The sequence below is a fragment of the Myotis daubentonii genome, chromosome 9 (assembly GCF_963259705.1).
Source record: "Myotis daubentonii chromosome 9, mMyoDau2.1, whole genome shotgun sequence".
NCBI lineage: Eukaryota > Metazoa > Chordata > Mammalia > Chiroptera > Vespertilionidae > Myotis > Myotis daubentonii.
The window spans coordinates 50,627,318-50,644,416 of record NC_081848.1 but is presented as its reverse complement, the minus strand read 5'-3'; the positions used below and the strand labels follow the sequence as shown (position 1 = coordinate 50,644,416).

Sequence of the window (17,099 nt, the reverse complement as noted above, 5' to 3'; positions counted from 1 at the left end):
TAAACAGAATGAACAATGTCTCACATGAATGTACTACTATTTTCTTAAAATATGAAGATTTTAGTGAGACAAGTTAAAAGTGCTACTGAATTAATATAAATCTTTTCTCATTATGCATTGTCTAAATCAATAAACTTCAAACTTAATCAAGTGGGTCTTATACTTGAAATAGTTGTGAATAAATATTGTTAAGTATAAGCCAGGTAAGGAGAAAGAATGTAAGAACATATGCAATTTTTTAGAGGACACATGCAGAAAGAAATCCTGAACAGAACCAATAGGTAATAAAGTAGAAATCAAACAGGCATACTCCTGGAGTAGATGAAAGAACCATTAAAGAAACTGCCCAAAGACAGATATGCATTTAAATAATGAAACATAACCAGTCACATAATTTCTAATCACCTATGGGGCCATCTCAGCATTCAATCCACTCTTCATTCCTCAGAATTCATACCTTCCCATCCCCCAATCATTTTCTATTTACAGTGGCTAGCTACGAAAGAAGAGTTGGTAGGCAAAGAAGACAGGAAAGAATATGTTAAGTTCCCAAGTCCACTACATTATAGAGAAATGTGTTCCTAGATTCCTAAGTTGAAATCATGAGAGCATTATCCAATCAATACATTTTATACATGGTGCCAAGATTTACAATAATTTCTTAAGGAAAATGGAAATTCAACAAAATAAGTGTTTTTAATTTAAATGTTATTTTTCAATTAGTTTACATTTAATATTATTTTGTATTAGAGGCCAGGTGCACAAAATTTGTGCACTGGGAGGGGGGGTGGGGGGTGGGGGGTGGGCTGTCCCTTAGTGCAGCCTGCACCCTCTCTAATCTGGGACCCCTTGGGGGATGTGTGACTGCTAGTATAGGCCATTTTACAGTGTGAAAATGAATCTGTATTACATTTGCATAATCAGAGAGAAAACATTTTAAAGTATGTTTTAGTCTTTAAGAATTTATGGGCATCAAAAGCCATCCTATATAATAAAAGCCTAATATGCTAAGTGCCCAGTCATCCATTCAACCCATCAAAGCATAATATGCTAATGATATGCTAAGGCCGCTCAACTGCTCACTATGATGTGCACTGATCACCAGGGGACAGTTGACTGGTCAGCCAGTCGCAATGACGTGCACTGACCACCAGGGGGGCAGATGCTCCAACCAGTAGGTTAGCATGCTGCTGGGATCCGGCCAATCAGGACTGAGCGAGAGGGGCCAAACATGCCCTGGAGTCCTCCCGCAGTCCCTCCCTGGTTGGCCAACCTAACGCGTCCCTCCCCGGCCTTGATCATGCACTGTTGGGGTCCCTCAGCCTGACCTGCGCCCTCTCACAGTCTGGGACCCCTCGGGGGATGTTGGAGAGCTGGTTTCAGCCCAATCCCGCAGGCCAGACCAAGGGACCCCACTGGTGCAAAATGCAATTTATCCAGCCTGTTCCAGAGCAGCTAAATCAGCATTGCTTTGAAACCTACATTTTTAACAAGTATCCCATCCCCAAATGATTATGTAAGAACTAAAAATTTGAGAATCACTATTATCCTATATAATAAAAAGCTAATATGCAAATCAACCAAATAGCAGAATGACCAGTCACTATGATGTGCACTGACCACCAGGGGGCAGACGCTCAATTTAGGAGCCGGCCCCTGCTGGTCAGTGCGTTCCCACAAGGGGAGCGCCACTCAGCCAGAAGCCAGGCTCATGGCTGGCGAGCACAGTGGCGGTGGCGGTAGCACTAAGGATGTCTGAACTGATGGCTCCCAGACTGGGAGAGGGCGCAGGCCAGGCTGAGGGATCCTCCCAAGTGCACGAACCGGGCCTCTAGGAAACAGTATAAAGAGAAACAGCTTTATTGTCTTTTATTGTCTGAAATACAAGATAATTCTGCATTCCCTTTCATTCTTGGTAGTTTGCTGCGAAAGTCCTACTGATATAAATGGTCCTAAGTCCAGCTTTTGCTGCAATTTCCAGAACAAATACACCATCTAGCCTACACAAATAGCGCTGAGAAAATTAGTCTACATCTTAATTAAAAATACAGTAAATGGAAGGTTACCAATCACATTCAAACAAAATGTGCAATGTAACTCTGAAGTTTTCTTTTTATACCAAATATTTGTATGTAATACTTAAAACCATCTCTATTTTGAAGTTCTAAGACTAAAGGTTCAAAAGCCATACCTAGCATTAACTAGCTGCAAAATTAAAGGCTTTTCTGTACCCCAGTTTCCATTTCTTTTAATATGAATAATATTATCTACGCAAAGTTTTATTGTAAGATGCAATGATGCAAAAGTATTTAAATTACATTTTTAGGCAATTAACCAATTATATATAAAGGAATAGCCTTTGTATAAAAAAAGCAATTTCATAGCCAATAAATTTTAAAAAGTTAAAAATCTAGGTTTAATCATGTTTTGGAAAAAGTGAACAGAATTTTAAACTTCAAATATATTATTAGGTCAAAATGAAAGATGACATAATCCTATATAATAAAAGGCTAATATGCAAATTGTCCTCTCGACCAGGGGTTTGACCTAGAGTTTCACCAGGGGACAGGGCCAGTCCACCAACTGCCCGTGGCCCCTCCCGCAGGCCGGCCTCACCCCCAGCTACCTCCCTGATCCAGGTTGGGGCCAGCCGGACCCCACCAGTGCACGAATTCGTGCACAGGGCCTCTAATAGATCTAGTAAAATAAGCCTGGTTTATCTGCTTCAAAATGGATGTATCCCCTGTAGTCTATTCCAGTCCAAAAGATAGCAGAAACATTCCTTTACAGAGCAAGTCAGTATCAAAAATTTAAGGTTAAATTTGAATACAAACTTACCAAAAATAAATCTTCCTTCAAAATACAAACTCATTATTTTTTACTTGATTACTAAATAGTGGCAATAACAAAACAGTAAAAACAACAATGGGTTGAGGAAAAGGGAAACTACATTCTTGTTCTAACTTTGCTTCTGTTAACTACTGATCTTACTCTGGGTCTCTGTATTCTAATCCATAAAATGAGGGAATTAGGCTTGAGACTGCTCTTGAAATGCCCTATATTTCATGAAAATACAACGATGAATCTTACCAGTTTCTGATTTATTCAAAATGGATGAATAGGAGTAGCTTTGGCTGACATAATCACTGGTCGAGCCCACAGAACCTTCTCTTGGAAGTGGACCTATAAGTCTGTCATGCGCACTGTCATCCCCAGTACTGGAATCCTCCTAAAATACAGCATAATCAGTATTTACTAAATGGCAGAAGTGGCTAAAACAATAAAGAAAAGACGTACTAATTGCTGAGGCAAAGGAAAAAGATGAGGCCTTACTATTATTTTTACCACCAAGACATTTAAAGGAGTGTATACCCTCAACTTTCCTGTAGGGAGGTTTGGAAGATGCTTTTTAGAAAACACTTTAGAGAGTTGCTCATGTCTCCTTCCAAAGTTCTTACTTTCCCAATTTTCTTTAATTCTCTTTCAATTACATGAGAGAGGAGACATTTTTGGTACTAATAAAGCAAAAGTACCATTGTAAACTCCTTGATGACAGAGTCCATCGTTAATTTTTACATCATCCTTGCCAAGTAGACCTCACAGGTAGAGGATACTCAGTAAGTATTGAATGAAATGAAGTTTCCTATTCTCTCCAACAAGAAATCTCCCATTAATGAGAAAAATGCCAAAAAGGATAAAAAAAATAAATAAAAACAGCACAAACAATTAAGACAAAGCTGAAGAGTAATTACTATGCATTTTAAAACATGAATTCTCAAATTGTGAATCCAGAGGTTCCTAAATTTTTTAGTTGATTTCAATGTTGGACTAATCAAAATCTCACAATGTCATAAAAACAAATAATGACATTAAAGCAGATCAGAGAGCACATTCTGATATTGCTTCAGTATGGCTGCCCTATGTTTAATTATTACCTACTATCTAGAGAAGCATTCTAATTCATAATAGACTTCTAAGTGAAAAGCATCAAACAGAACTTTTCCTAAAGAAAGTTTCATTAAAGAGAAGGTTTCTGAAAAAGTCCATAAACTCTTGGAGCCTTCCTTTCTTCAGTCCATAAAAAGCAGTTAAATCACACCAGGTTTTCTCCTCAAATTGGAATTACTGGGATAGATTGTCTCTAAGGCTATTAGATCAGACAGAAAATCATATCAAAATATGAATTGGAGTAAACACTACAAGAATAGAAATATACAAAATAATTTACAAACTAGTCATTCCCCCAAAGGCAGCAAGGAATGAGAGCTAAAATGAGACAGAGAATTCTGAGGGTCTGTCCTTCTCCAAATTACCAACGAACCTGGGGCAAAACTGTCAAAGATTTACAGCAATCAAGCGAATTCTTAACCAGAGGAAAGGCCACTGAAATACAGCAGGCGATCTTTGTAGCATTTTAACTTATCCTAGACCTACCCCTGTCCCTGATGTCCTGGTGGTCTTGAAGATGGTAACCTGTGTTTCCAGCATGGCAACAGACTAAATAGACAAACGATAGTGCTATGGATGTCCAGTGTAACCATGTGAACATATACACTTATAACAAACCAACATAAAACAGAAAAGTAATTTGTTATACATAAATTATAAAACATATCTCTCCTCCTCCTTTTGGAAAATTGCTTCCCGAGCAGTAGGTGACAGTGCACAAAAATTATGAATAGAGGGCTTTCTAAATAGTTTACCAGCATTATCTGAGGCTGTTCACCATCTTTATCTGTCAAATGTAGAAAATTCTTCTTTCCTGGCTCAAAATTAGCATCAAGAAGAGACTTGTCACTGGTATGATCTAGTGGAGCCTATGGACATAAAGTAAAATATCTCAGATTATGAAAAACATTAATTACAATAATAAAATAAAACAAGTAATATGCAAATGGACACATATCTACAATTATTGGGCTCAACTAATTTTTTTAAAGGTTCTGGTGAATTCCACTAATCTATACTTGGAATTAACTCATTTACTCATGTATTGGAATGGCCAAGCCCAGTGACAGTGCATATACTAACAAGGAATCCCAGAAGCTCCCATTCCCAATGTCTAAAAAACTGAAAAGAGAAAAAGTTAAGAACTAATGTAAAGTATTACACAAAGAAAGAATTAAAAACATTTGTGCTTTATGTTCTCTAAAATGGATGCAATATAGTATTTAATGGATTTTCATGAAAATTAACTAAAGACAATTTTATGTAACTAAAAACTAAAATCATGTTTTTATATATGAATTATTGAGAATTCCCAGATAAGCAACACACTAAACAACCCAAAATAATTATGTAGTATGATAAAACGGGCACTTTTAGGTAGCCCCTTTAAGGAAAATCCTCTCTTAGTAAATGATACCTATTTTAGGCCCACTGCCAGGATCCAAAGGATCTCAGGAGGATAAAAGTGATCACTCCTTTGAAAATTAAACACCTAACTCTTTTATCTGTTAGGGCAATTTCAATCCCAGCTGTCATTGTAATTCACTCTAGATAGTGAATGAGAGATGGAGCTCAACACGCTCCAAGCCCTGCTCACCCACACACACTCCAGTCCATTGCTAAGAAAAATGAATGATGAAATGAACACTCTATTCTTTTGTTCTAAAACATTTTTGTTATAGTAAGAAATGTTTTTTAATGTTATAAAGACATGGAAATGTCTCCTTAGAAGGACTTATTTTATGGAAAAGCCTTTATTTCTTAGGAAAGTAACATTTTATAAAAGTACAGGTATATTAAGGACAAAAAAATTAACTTAAGTGATTTTTCCACTTGATATTTATGTGACTTCGGGCAAGTTAAAGTTAGTTCACTTCCCCAACACTCAGATGCCTCAGCTGTAATATGAAGCTATAACACCACCTATCTTTTAAAATGGTTGTAAGGATTAAATAAGATTATATTTGTATAGAGCCTAGTGTTAGAACAATGCTAAGTACCTAGTAAGTGCAAAATAAATGTTAAGGAAATAAAATAATCTATATAATCTATTTTTTATCTTTGGCTCTAGAAATCCTTGAGAAAAATAGGAGACAGAAAACCTGAGGCTAAGAGAAGCCACATAGAAAGAGGAAAGGTATCTTTGGGTCCCTTACATTCCCTGGCAGGGAATAAAAGATCAGATGATATAGCTCGAATATATAGGGGTTTTACCTCAATAAATGTGTCTACGTGTACAAAATGGTGAGTAGCTAAATGGGCTAGGTTTTCAGAGAAGCATACATCAAGCATTGTGCAGTAAACAGGTGAAAGTTTACTTGTAAAACTGTAGAGTAGGCAAATATGTAAATTGAGTACTTAAGATCAGCCATAGCTGAAGAAAGAGAAATAGTAATCCTGACTCAGAGCTATATGAAGCTATGTAGATGTTAATTTAATAAACACTTTTTGAGTACCTAAGGGGAATATTTATAGAGGATACAAAATTAATACTATGAGATCCTAGCCATCAAAATACATTCTACCAAATGGAAGGACACAAATGAACAACACCTACAATAAGAAGAGACTAATAAGTGGCACAGCAGAAGAAAATATGGAATAGGAGGAAAAAGAGAAAGATATTACTTTTAAAGTTGCATGAGGAAACATCAAGTAAGGCTTCTTCTTAAATGTGAAATACAAACAGGGCTTGGGTAGGCATATATGACAATATAGACTATCCTTTAAACCAGCAGTGGGGAACGTCCAGCTCAAGGGCCGTATAAGGCGTGAGAAATCATTTGGTCTGGCCCCGTCAAGGCATTAGGCATTAAATGTTGGATCAAATACAGCAGGCTAATTTTTAAGTTGATAATTTTGTTTGGCCCTCGAATGATATTATAAATATCCAAATGGCCCTTGGCCCAAAAAAGTTCCCCATCGCTGCTTAAAACTGAAAAAGAGGCAACACTACAAGTTACATGGTTAATGGAGTATTTCAAGTTTCAGATTAAATATTATTTCTCTTTGTATACTTTGTGGGACTACCAATTTCAGAAGAAAAATTTGACTAAGTTAAAATATTCTGTATTTTAAAAAAACAAATATATTACAGAATAGAAAGCAAAATATCATGAATTTTAAAGGTAACATCAAATACCTTGTATTCTTCTATGGAGCCAATCAAAACTATGCCCTCCAAATACCAACAGGAGACACATTTAATTTCATTTGCCATTACAGGTATTTCCTGGAAAACTTAAGAGTAGCAATAGCATAGGACGAAAAGAGGTAATATAAACAAAAACATGGACATGGAAAATTGTGTTAAGAAAATAAATTAGTTCATTATCTGGGAGTTAAGGTTACAAAGACTTACAGGACCAACTGTAGCTTGTCTTGAATGCTAACCTAGGAAGTCTGATTTTTAATGGCGGACAGTGAACAGTCACTGAAGATTTCTAAACTGAAAGGTGACACGAGTGCTAGAATTTAAAATAACTAAAGATAATTCTCAAAGTAGTATGCAGAGTGAATTTGGACTGAGAAATAGGAAATAAAAAAGATTATTTAGCATACTATTCTAATGGTGCAGTTAGAGCCAACTCCATAGTCTCATTTACACTCTCCCATGCAAAACTGATCAATGCCTCCTCTTTGTATTCATGGCAAATTTATAACATAGTACTTAAAAGATGTTAGTGTAATTATTTGTTGATACATCTGTCTTTACAACTGGACTGTGAGAACCTTGAAGTAGACATCATGTTACCACCAAACTTCCTGATCGGGGGCCTATCACTCTATCTGGTACATAATAATCTGTTAACATTGGTGTGTATATCCTTTTAGTCATTTCTCTTTCTATATACACTCTTTTCTTCTTTTCCAAAAATTAGATTACAAAATACATAATTTTATATCATGTTTTTCATTAAAAAATACAAAAGGAACATCATTCCATTCAGTAAATATTGAAAGTGTTCTGTAGTTGACACAATATGATAGTCATCTTACATGAATAAAAAACTGATGGTGCTAATTTTAGGATAAGCAAATACTGAATCCAGAATGAAGGCAAAGGGATGAAGAGGGATACAAGTATTGAGTGGCACATGGGCTCTTAATATTAGTTTTGCTTATATTAAAAAGGGCTCCAGGATTAAATATAGTCATTTATAACAACAATAATAATTATGATAGTATTATTAGCCACTTAAAAGAAGATGCTTTAAGTCTAGGGTTTTACCATATCAGCAGTATTGATTCCATTTCCCCACACCAAATCAAAGGTTCCATTTATGTAGCCTACTTTGTTGGCTACATCTTCAAAGAGCTTTCTGAGTGGAGTAGAAGCTGGTAAATTTAAAGTGATCCGTTCATTCACTGTCTTTGAATTAGTAATATCTTGTATTATACATAAGACTCTAGGTTCTTCAGCAGCATTTTCTATCTGAAATTTAAAAAGCACACACAAATATTATTTATCTTTATAGCCTAATTTTTCTATGATTAAATGTTTTTAAAAATTCCACAAATACTATGTTTGTGCTAGTATTACTATTTTATGTCTGAAACAATCTAATGGATATGTCAAACATATAAAGCACCATATTGTTTGTTTTGGAAAAGCTGGGGCATCTTTAAAAATAAACAGTCATTCTTGTAGATATGTGCTTTTACCTTTTAAGGATATAAATCAGTGGTCCACAAACTATGAAGACAGTATACTTAAGCAATTTTCAATTGAAAATAACAAAAATCTGATCTTTAAAAATGTTTCATTACCTTGCTAGTCAAATCAAACATGTGTAAGTCTCCTGAAGAAATAGTAAGGGGAACTGTGTAGAAATGCAGTGAGGATTGTTTAAGATTGCAAAATCCATAACTAAGGGACATAGGCAACCAAGCCTCCAGACCTTTATGATACTGTACCCATAGACCAGATGTCCAAAAAGTCAATTATCAATGTATTGGGAGCTGACAAGCTTATCCAAACAAATCAGCCAGCAGAGGGAGAAGTTTTAAAAAGCAAGAAAAACATTTTTTTAATTACCAATGTAGAAGAAAGTTGAGGTCACAAATTCTCCTTCCTCATTTCTCAGTAATTATCAAGACAAAGAATTTAAAGGACATTTTCTCAAAGAAGCTATGTCCCCCTCAAGCTATTGAAGGACACTGGTTTTCTTTACCACTTTCCACAGGGCAATAGGCTACACTGGATACTTGTGGAAGAAGTTCTTTCTCTCCTCTCCCAAAATGCCCAACTCAATGAATGGCACCTTCACTGATCTGGTGAAACCAAAGAGCTGAACATTTTTCTTGTCTTCTTCCTCCTCTTGACCTCACACTATCACCAAATTTTTATTCTTTCTCTTTATTTCTGCCTGCAATCAGAATCTTACACAGAGATGATGGCAACAGCTTCCTGAGAAATTTAACTTTTCCAATGTCATCCTCCTTCAATCCAGAATAGTATTTTAATATGCAAATTTGATTATGTAACTATTGTGCTTTCCATCAAAGTAAAATGCAGCAGTTATTTAACTGGAGGACCTCTCACTATCCCCATGACAGGCTTTTCAGAATTATAAACTGTACAAACTGGTACTGTATGCAAGAACTTATTTCTTTTCTTCCTTTTTACAATATAACCTCTTGTTACTTCTATATTATCCATCTATATATATAAACCAAACGACTGAACGACCAGTCGACTGGTCACTATGACACGCACTGACCACCAGGGGGCAGACGCTCAACACATGGGCTGCTCCCTGGTGGTCAGTGCGCTCCCACAGCAGGAGCGCCTCTCAGCTGACCAATGGGTGCCAGATGCAGGGTTCACCGCTGGCAAGTGCAGCTGCGGCTGCACGAGCCTCTCCTGCCTCCGCGGCAGCAGGCGCAGTGGGGCTGGGATGGGCAGGAGCAACAAGGCGCCCAGCCCGGACTCAGGCTCCTCCCTGGCCGCCTGCTGCTTCGCACACTACTACATCCCTTGGGGGATGTCGGATTGCGAGAGGGCGCAGGCCAGGCTGAGGGAGTCCACGGGTGCACAAATCCGTGCACTGGTCCTCTAGTTTTTATATAAGAACTATTATTATCATTGGTTAGTATCAAAGAGAGAATAGCCACAAGGTTTGTTTGCTTGTTCGATGGGATGATACAACTATTTGTTCTGCCATATATAATTTTGGGTTTGCAAAAGATTACTGAAGTTAAGTTTAATCCAATTATTTCAGAACAAAAATAAGTTGCTATAAAATAAGTACAATGTTTAAAACAGATTGGCTAATGATATATTTCAGACACATCAAAATAATTACCAACAATAACCCATTTAAAAGGTAAAAGAACAATACATTTCTATAAATAAACAACAAAAAAAGCATTACTAATATACTTCTCAGAAAGGTAAAAGGCTTTACTTATAAACTTAAGGTGTCATATTGAACATGTAATGAATTATTTTACACATTTCAATCCAAAACTGAGAAAACAAAGTGGACCTTTTAAAAAACTGGTTTACAATAAAAGAGTGAGCAACTAAATTTCAACTATAAAGGTCCACTTTTACAGTTTCAATAGTATATTTCAGAAGTAGGTTCAAGCTTTCAAGGTATAAAATATATGGTGGCCAGATTTTCAAAGCTTCAGATAAGTTGGAGTTGATCGTCCAAGGAAGATGACCCTAAGAATTCAGAAATCAGAAGTGCTGACACAGCATTAAGAATGGTGATGTGGCAACATCAAATAGCCAGACATTAATAGTTCCTAGTTTTCCCCCTAAATACATGAGCACAAGCTACGGGCACTCCAGCCTCCTCACCTTTCACCCCAAAAATATGGGGAAATTATCCCCAAATGAATCTTATCTGAAGACATAAATGTACAATAGTAAACAAAATTTAATCCCATGTATGCCTTTTATTCTTTTTAATGGCAAAAGCTCCTTACTATTCATTGTATATAAGTAATTTTGCTCCATTTTTTAAAAAATAGAAAGTTTAAAGGAAAAAGTGAAAATCACCTGTTAATCCCACGACACAAGAGATAACTATTAACGTTTTGGTGTATATCCTAGAAATAGTTTTCCTACACACACACACACACACACACACACACACACACTCCTATGCTTTATAAACACAAACACTGGTTAGAATATAAATGCTACTTTGTAATTTCTTTCTTTACTTATAAATATATTATGTAATCTTTCCCGATCAAAAATTTAAAACTCATCATTATAATAGTTGAATAATATTTTATTCCATGAATTAATAATTTGTTCCATCAATTCCATTTTACTGACTCTTAGGCTGGACTTTATTACACTTTTAGAGATAATTTTGTGATGACTATCTACATAACATTTTGTGTACTTTTGTTTCCTTAAAATTCCTACAAGCAGAATTTTTGAGACAATCACATTTTACTCTTAAATTCAATTCTAGGATAATTTAAACAAACAAAACTCTCTGCTCTTTTTTAAAGCTCTAATATAGTCACTTGTAAATTATATGATTTTATACCCAATCTTCTGGCCCATTGTTTATTACTAATTTAATTTAATATGTGGTTAACATCCATGAACTGCATCTAAATTTTTTATATTACTACTGCCAACACTAATCACAGTTCCCAATCCCTACCTCCCAATTTGGTAATTGATAAAATTTTTTTTCAATTATAGGATACCATCAATAAAGTATACCAATAATTTTATAATAGCTTTTAAACAACTCTATGATATTATATTATACATGCTGATTTAAAAAACATTTAAATGTAAAATGGCATTTTTTAGAATTAGAAAAATAAAGTAGGTTTCTTCTTAATTTCTTTGGAGTTCTAACCCTGATTGATCCTACTTATGGAGGGGAGGAGGGGGAAGAAGTACTGCCATCTTGATGTGAATTAAAAGATAGCTAAAAATTCTTTGCTATTCTTTTTCCTTTTTTTCTTTTTCCTCTTCCCATGCACATGAGCTGGCCTTGTGACCAGCTAGGACCAACAGAATGTGACAGAAGTAATACTGTGCGGGACCTAAAGAAAGCAGCAGCTTCTGCTTTTGAACTTTTAGGAACATTTCCTCTTCTAAGCCAGTCACCACAGAAGAAATCCAGTTAGCCTGGAACCACCATGCTGTGAGGAAGCCCTAACAATCCACACATAGAGAAAGTGGCCAGTTAGTGAAGCACTGAGGTGTCTGATATGTGAAAAAAGCCTTCTTGTATATTCCATCCAAAGCCAGGCACCAGCCAAATGGAGCCAAGTAATGATCTCAGATGATACATGTGAAGTAAAGAAACTGACCAGCTGAGCCTTTGCTCAAATACAATCTCATAGGATTGTGAGCAAATAAACTAGTTGTTTCAAGCACTAAATTTTGGGGTAAGCCATTCCATAGCAGTAGATAACAAAAACGCACCTATATATATTTAAGCACAGGCAAGCTCTAGTTGGGAAGGGTGGTGATGGTGATGTTGTTAAGGGGGATAAGGAGGAGGGTGGCCATTTAAGCACTAAAGCCAATATTAAAGTAAGATATCTAAGGACAGAATGTAATTTATGAAAGGGAGCACAATTTTTGAGTCAAAAGAGTTCTATGATGAGTAAGAGGAAACAGACAAGAGAAAAATAAGTGTCAAGTTTTAGAAAAGTCTAAAGAATGCTCCATTAGGAAAAACATCTATAATAATAAAAGCATAATATGCTAATTAGACTGGACGTCCCTTTAGACTACCTTCCAGACAAAGCTGGGGCTACGAGGGAAGCCCGGGTCCCGGGTGCCTGCTGGCGGCCAGAGGGAAGCCCGGGTCCCGGGTACCGGAGGGAAGCCCTGGTCCAGGTGCCAAAGGGAAGGAAGGCCTACTCTTGCACGAATTTCGTGCATCGGGCCTCTAGTTTAATTATATTTAGGTGAGCTTTTGTGGGGCACAAAGTTTTCTACACAGGAAGTCTAGCCAAGTACAAAAAAAGGGATAAAACATAACAGCAGTTATATTAACACTAAGAGAGTGTTCTGTCTCTATGCTCATTGCAGAAACAATGCTATATTTCCTAGAAAAGTCTGAAGAAAGAATTCTTGAAAAATATTGGGGTTTTTTCATTGAAAACTTATTTTTCTTCCAAAGATAGGTTTACTGCTAGGAACATCTATAAGTGTTTGACATAGATAGTTCTAAAAAATCTCAGAGACTGCTGAAGGCATGCTTATTTGTGTCTTGAGTGATTTAGGCTCCTTGGCATTCTTAACAGTTTTAATTTCAAATCTGAGTTCTCTGATGTTAACATCAAAATTTTTGTTTCACAAAAAAATACTTCCTAGGTGTTTATTTTGAAAAACACAAAACAAGATGTATAATTCATAGTATATATTCAGAATGGCATTAGCATGTAGAAAACACTTTGTAGCGGTTCTCAACCTGTGGGTCGCGACCCCCTTGGGGGTCGAACGACCCTTTCACAGAGGTCGCCTAAGACCATCCTGCATATCAGATATTTACAACTCATAACAGTAGCAAAATTACAGTTATGAAGTAGCAACGAAAATAATTTTATGGTTGGGGGTCACAACATGAGAAACTGTATTTAAAGGTCCAGAAGGTTGAGAACCACTGACTTAAGGGATGAAGGGATTGGGGAAAAAACAGAAAGAACTCATGGACATGAACAATGGTGTGGTGATTGGGGGAGGAGGGATGGGTGAAGGCAGAGTAGGATATAGGGGATATAAATAGTGATAGAAAAAATTAAAATAAATGTATACACATATTAAATAAACAGCATTACTTAGTATCAAATAAAATTCAAAGTTATCAAGATTCAGATTTTTCTAATAGAAAAAAATTAAGGTAAAGTTTAAAATATTAAGAAGGAACCTCTTTACCTACAAATTTAATTATTTTCTCTCAAAACTTTCTTCCTTTTAATGCTATTACAAATAATATAGCATTATTGTTGCAAACTAAAAAATACACATATACTCATAAGTCGATTTTATCTACTTCTTGACAAAGGAGCTGCTATGAGCTAAGAAATTAGGCCTTAACACAATACCCTTCTGGATATCCACAGATCACGTTGAATACATTGTAATACATTAAAAAAAGAGAATTGATGGTGTGAACACTTCTGCTGATTGAAATTTATTCAATTCAGTGGGCTCACGCAGACTGTGCATTTTTACTTTAACAAGTGACAATTCCTGGGGTAGTAATGGGGATCCCAACATATATGGCAAAATAAACCACAAAACAAGATTATTTTATTTTAAGTTCCTCCCTCCACACCACTCCACTCCAACCATCTCAGCAAACTCTGATGTAATATGATCTGTTGCTAAGTGGTCTCTTGCCACAGGTCACTTGGAGAGGACAGAGGAAGAACACTAGGGGGGAAAAACTTAAAGCTAGAGACCTGAGAAAAATGTATTAGGTAAAGGTTAAAATGGGATGCTACAGCACAGGAAAGTTTAGGTTTGAAGTGTATAATGGGCTGCCAGAAAGTTAACAGTTTACATAATTCTTCAAATAAGATTTCTGGATTTTGACTCAGTAAATTATTAAATAATTTAATTCGAGAAGCATTAATATTTCAGAAAATAAATATGCCTGTACATAAAAGAGACAATATACCCAAAAGTCAAAACAAAGGGATCTTGTGGTTTTTATATCAGTTTCCCCACTCATTCACTTGTTAGAAAAGAAGGGACAGACATACATTCATTTAAGGTGACTTTCTTATTATTAAAATTGGGTAGAAGTAAAATAGGTAAAACAAGCATAAAACTCAACACATGCCTTGTTATTAAATAAAAATACTAACATGCTGTTACATGCTCTGCTGATTATCACACTAAAGCAATTACATCAGCAGTCTACCTGTAAAAATTTCTTCTTCATTTCATCAAAGATATTTTGTCTGCATCTCCAAAACACATCCTATGATATACAGAGAACAAATGAATCACAAATTATTTCTTTAAAATACAGAGGTAAGACAGTGAAATGAGAACAATTAACCTAAAAACATTTTTTTTGCAAACAAAATACATACTAAAAATATCACATCATCTAGAATTTTATTCAGAAATTATATTTGTAATTTTTATCTTAGGCCTCAATTTTTTTTTGAATATACTTTTATTGATTTCAGAGAGGAATGGAGAGGGAAAGAGAGAAATATCAATGATGAGAGAGAATCATTGATTGGCTGCCTCCTGCACACCCCCTACTGGGGATCGAGCCCAGAACCCAGGCATGTGCCCTGAACCAGAATCGAACCCAGGCCCTTCAGTCCACAGGCCGACACTCTATCCACTGAGCCAAACCAGCTAGGGCTCAATTACTCTTATAAGGTTACTGAAAATCTGTGCTATCGCTGTAAAGGATAACATGGAAAACAACCACATTTCAACAAAGAGCAGTAGCTTAAAAATTGTGAATAAATAAAATGTTCTGTCACATAATATTTTCCCCAGTTTTATTGAGATACTAGTGGCCCAGTGCATGAAATTCGTATACAGGGGGGTTCCCTCAGCCCAGCCTGCACCCTCTCTAATTGGGGACCCTTTGAGGGATGTCCGATTGTCAGTTTAGGCCCATAAGGATCGGGCCTAAACTGGCAATTGGACATCCCTCTCGCAATCTGGTACCGCTGGCTCCTTAACAGCTCACCTGCCTGCCTGCCTGATCACTCCTAACTGCCCTCCCCTGCTGGCCTGATCTCGCCCCCAACTGACCTCCCTGCCGGCCTGGTTGCCCCCAACTGCCCTCCCCTGCCGGCCTGATCTCGCCCCCAACTGACCTCCCCTGCTGGCCTGATTGCCCCTAAACCCCTGTCAGCCTGATCTCACCCACAACTGCCCTCCCCTGCCAGCCTGATCGCCCCTGCCCCCACCACCATGGCTTTGCCCGGAAGATGGCTGGTCAACCCGGTCTAATTAGCATATTACCCTTTTATTAGTATAGATAGGTTATATAGGATAGTATTACTTAAATGGGGTGGGGAGAAGCCTTTTTCAGCAGGAGGAGATGCTCTTGGCAGACAAAAATACATAATCCATATATCTGGACTAAGAGCCAGCCATATGCACTATACTGCCAAACCGATCATTTAAAAATTGAACTGCTTCTTACACCTTATACCAAACAGCTGCTGCCCTTAAAACCCCTCCTCAGCCCCCACCTTAGGTTCTGCTTTCATAGTTCACCCAGATTAGGTTCTGTTGGTTTCTATGCCAGGCAGTGTCAAAAGCTCCGCCTCCTAAGCAGCCATTGACTCCTTGTAGTTCACCCAGATTAGGTTCTGATTGGTTGGTTTCTATGCCAGTCAGCGTCAAAAGCTCCACCTCCTAGGCCAGTGATGGCGAACCTATGACAGATGTGTCAGAGGTGATACGCGAACTCATTTTTTGGTTGATTTTTCTTTGTTAAATAACATTTAAATATATAAAATAAATATCAAAAATATAAGTCTTTGTTTTACTATGGTTGCAAATATCAAAAACTTTCTATATGTGACACGGCACCAGAGTTAAGTTAGGGTTTTTCAAAATGCTGACACGCCAAGCTCAAAAGGTCGCCATCACTGTCGTAGGCAGCCATTGGCTCCTCACAGTTCACCCAGATTTGGTTCTGATTGGTTGGTTTCTATGCCAGTCAGCATCTCTGCACCTATCTCTGGGCCTGATCAGAGAGGCGAGGCTTATCAGCAGCCCCTACGGCTGGCGAGGCCCGAAGAGAAAGAGAGGCGTAGCTGCTGGCGAGGCCCCGAGAAAAAGAGAGAGGCAAGGGCTGATCAACAGCTGCCATGGAGGCTGTGGATCAGGCCCTGCTTCTCTCTCCAGCCTCTCTCCAGGCCTGATCCACAGGACTGACTTCCAGTGTTCGGTCATCCATTTGGTCCTTTGGGATGTTACAAACCCTGGCTCTTTATATATATAGATAATTGACATACAACATTGTATTATTATTATCACAATAATTTTAGTTAATATCCATCATCTCATCTCACATAGTGATGAGAACCTGGACGCTATGCTGTGTGGGAGCCAGGTAGCCACATGGAAAGGTCATGTGTAGATAGATGTTCCAGCCACAGCCCAAATGAGATCACAGCTGGCAAACAGCATCAGCCACCATACATGTGCATGAGAAAGC

General features: G+C 37.2%; 1 protein-coding gene across 7 annotated transcripts in view; it reads right to left on the bottom strand.

Moving 5' to 3' along the window:
* The window catches only part of USP47 (ubiquitin specific peptidase 47), a 99,078-nt gene that overhangs the window by 58,938 nt on the left and 23,041 nt on the right, over positions 1 to 17,099 (bottom strand). For 3 of the 7 annotated variants that reach the window (XM_059708921.1, XM_059708924.1, XM_059708925.1), the window contains exons 2-6: positions 14,820 to 14,879; positions 8,180 to 8,383; positions 4,704 to 4,817; positions 4,435 to 4,497; positions 3,091 to 3,229 (exon numbers count right to left, since the gene is read on the bottom strand). In XM_059708921.1, coding sequence (XP_059564904.1) covers positions 3,091 to 3,229; positions 4,435 to 4,497; positions 4,704 to 4,817; positions 8,180 to 8,383; positions 14,820 to 14,879 — 580 coding nt within the window. The remainder of the gene's footprint in view (positions 1 to 3,090; positions 3,230 to 4,434; positions 4,498 to 4,703; positions 4,818 to 8,179; positions 8,384 to 14,819; positions 14,880 to 17,099) is intronic. The other 4 variants (XM_059708923.1, XM_059708926.1, XM_059708922.1 and 1 more) reach the window with 3 other exon arrangements.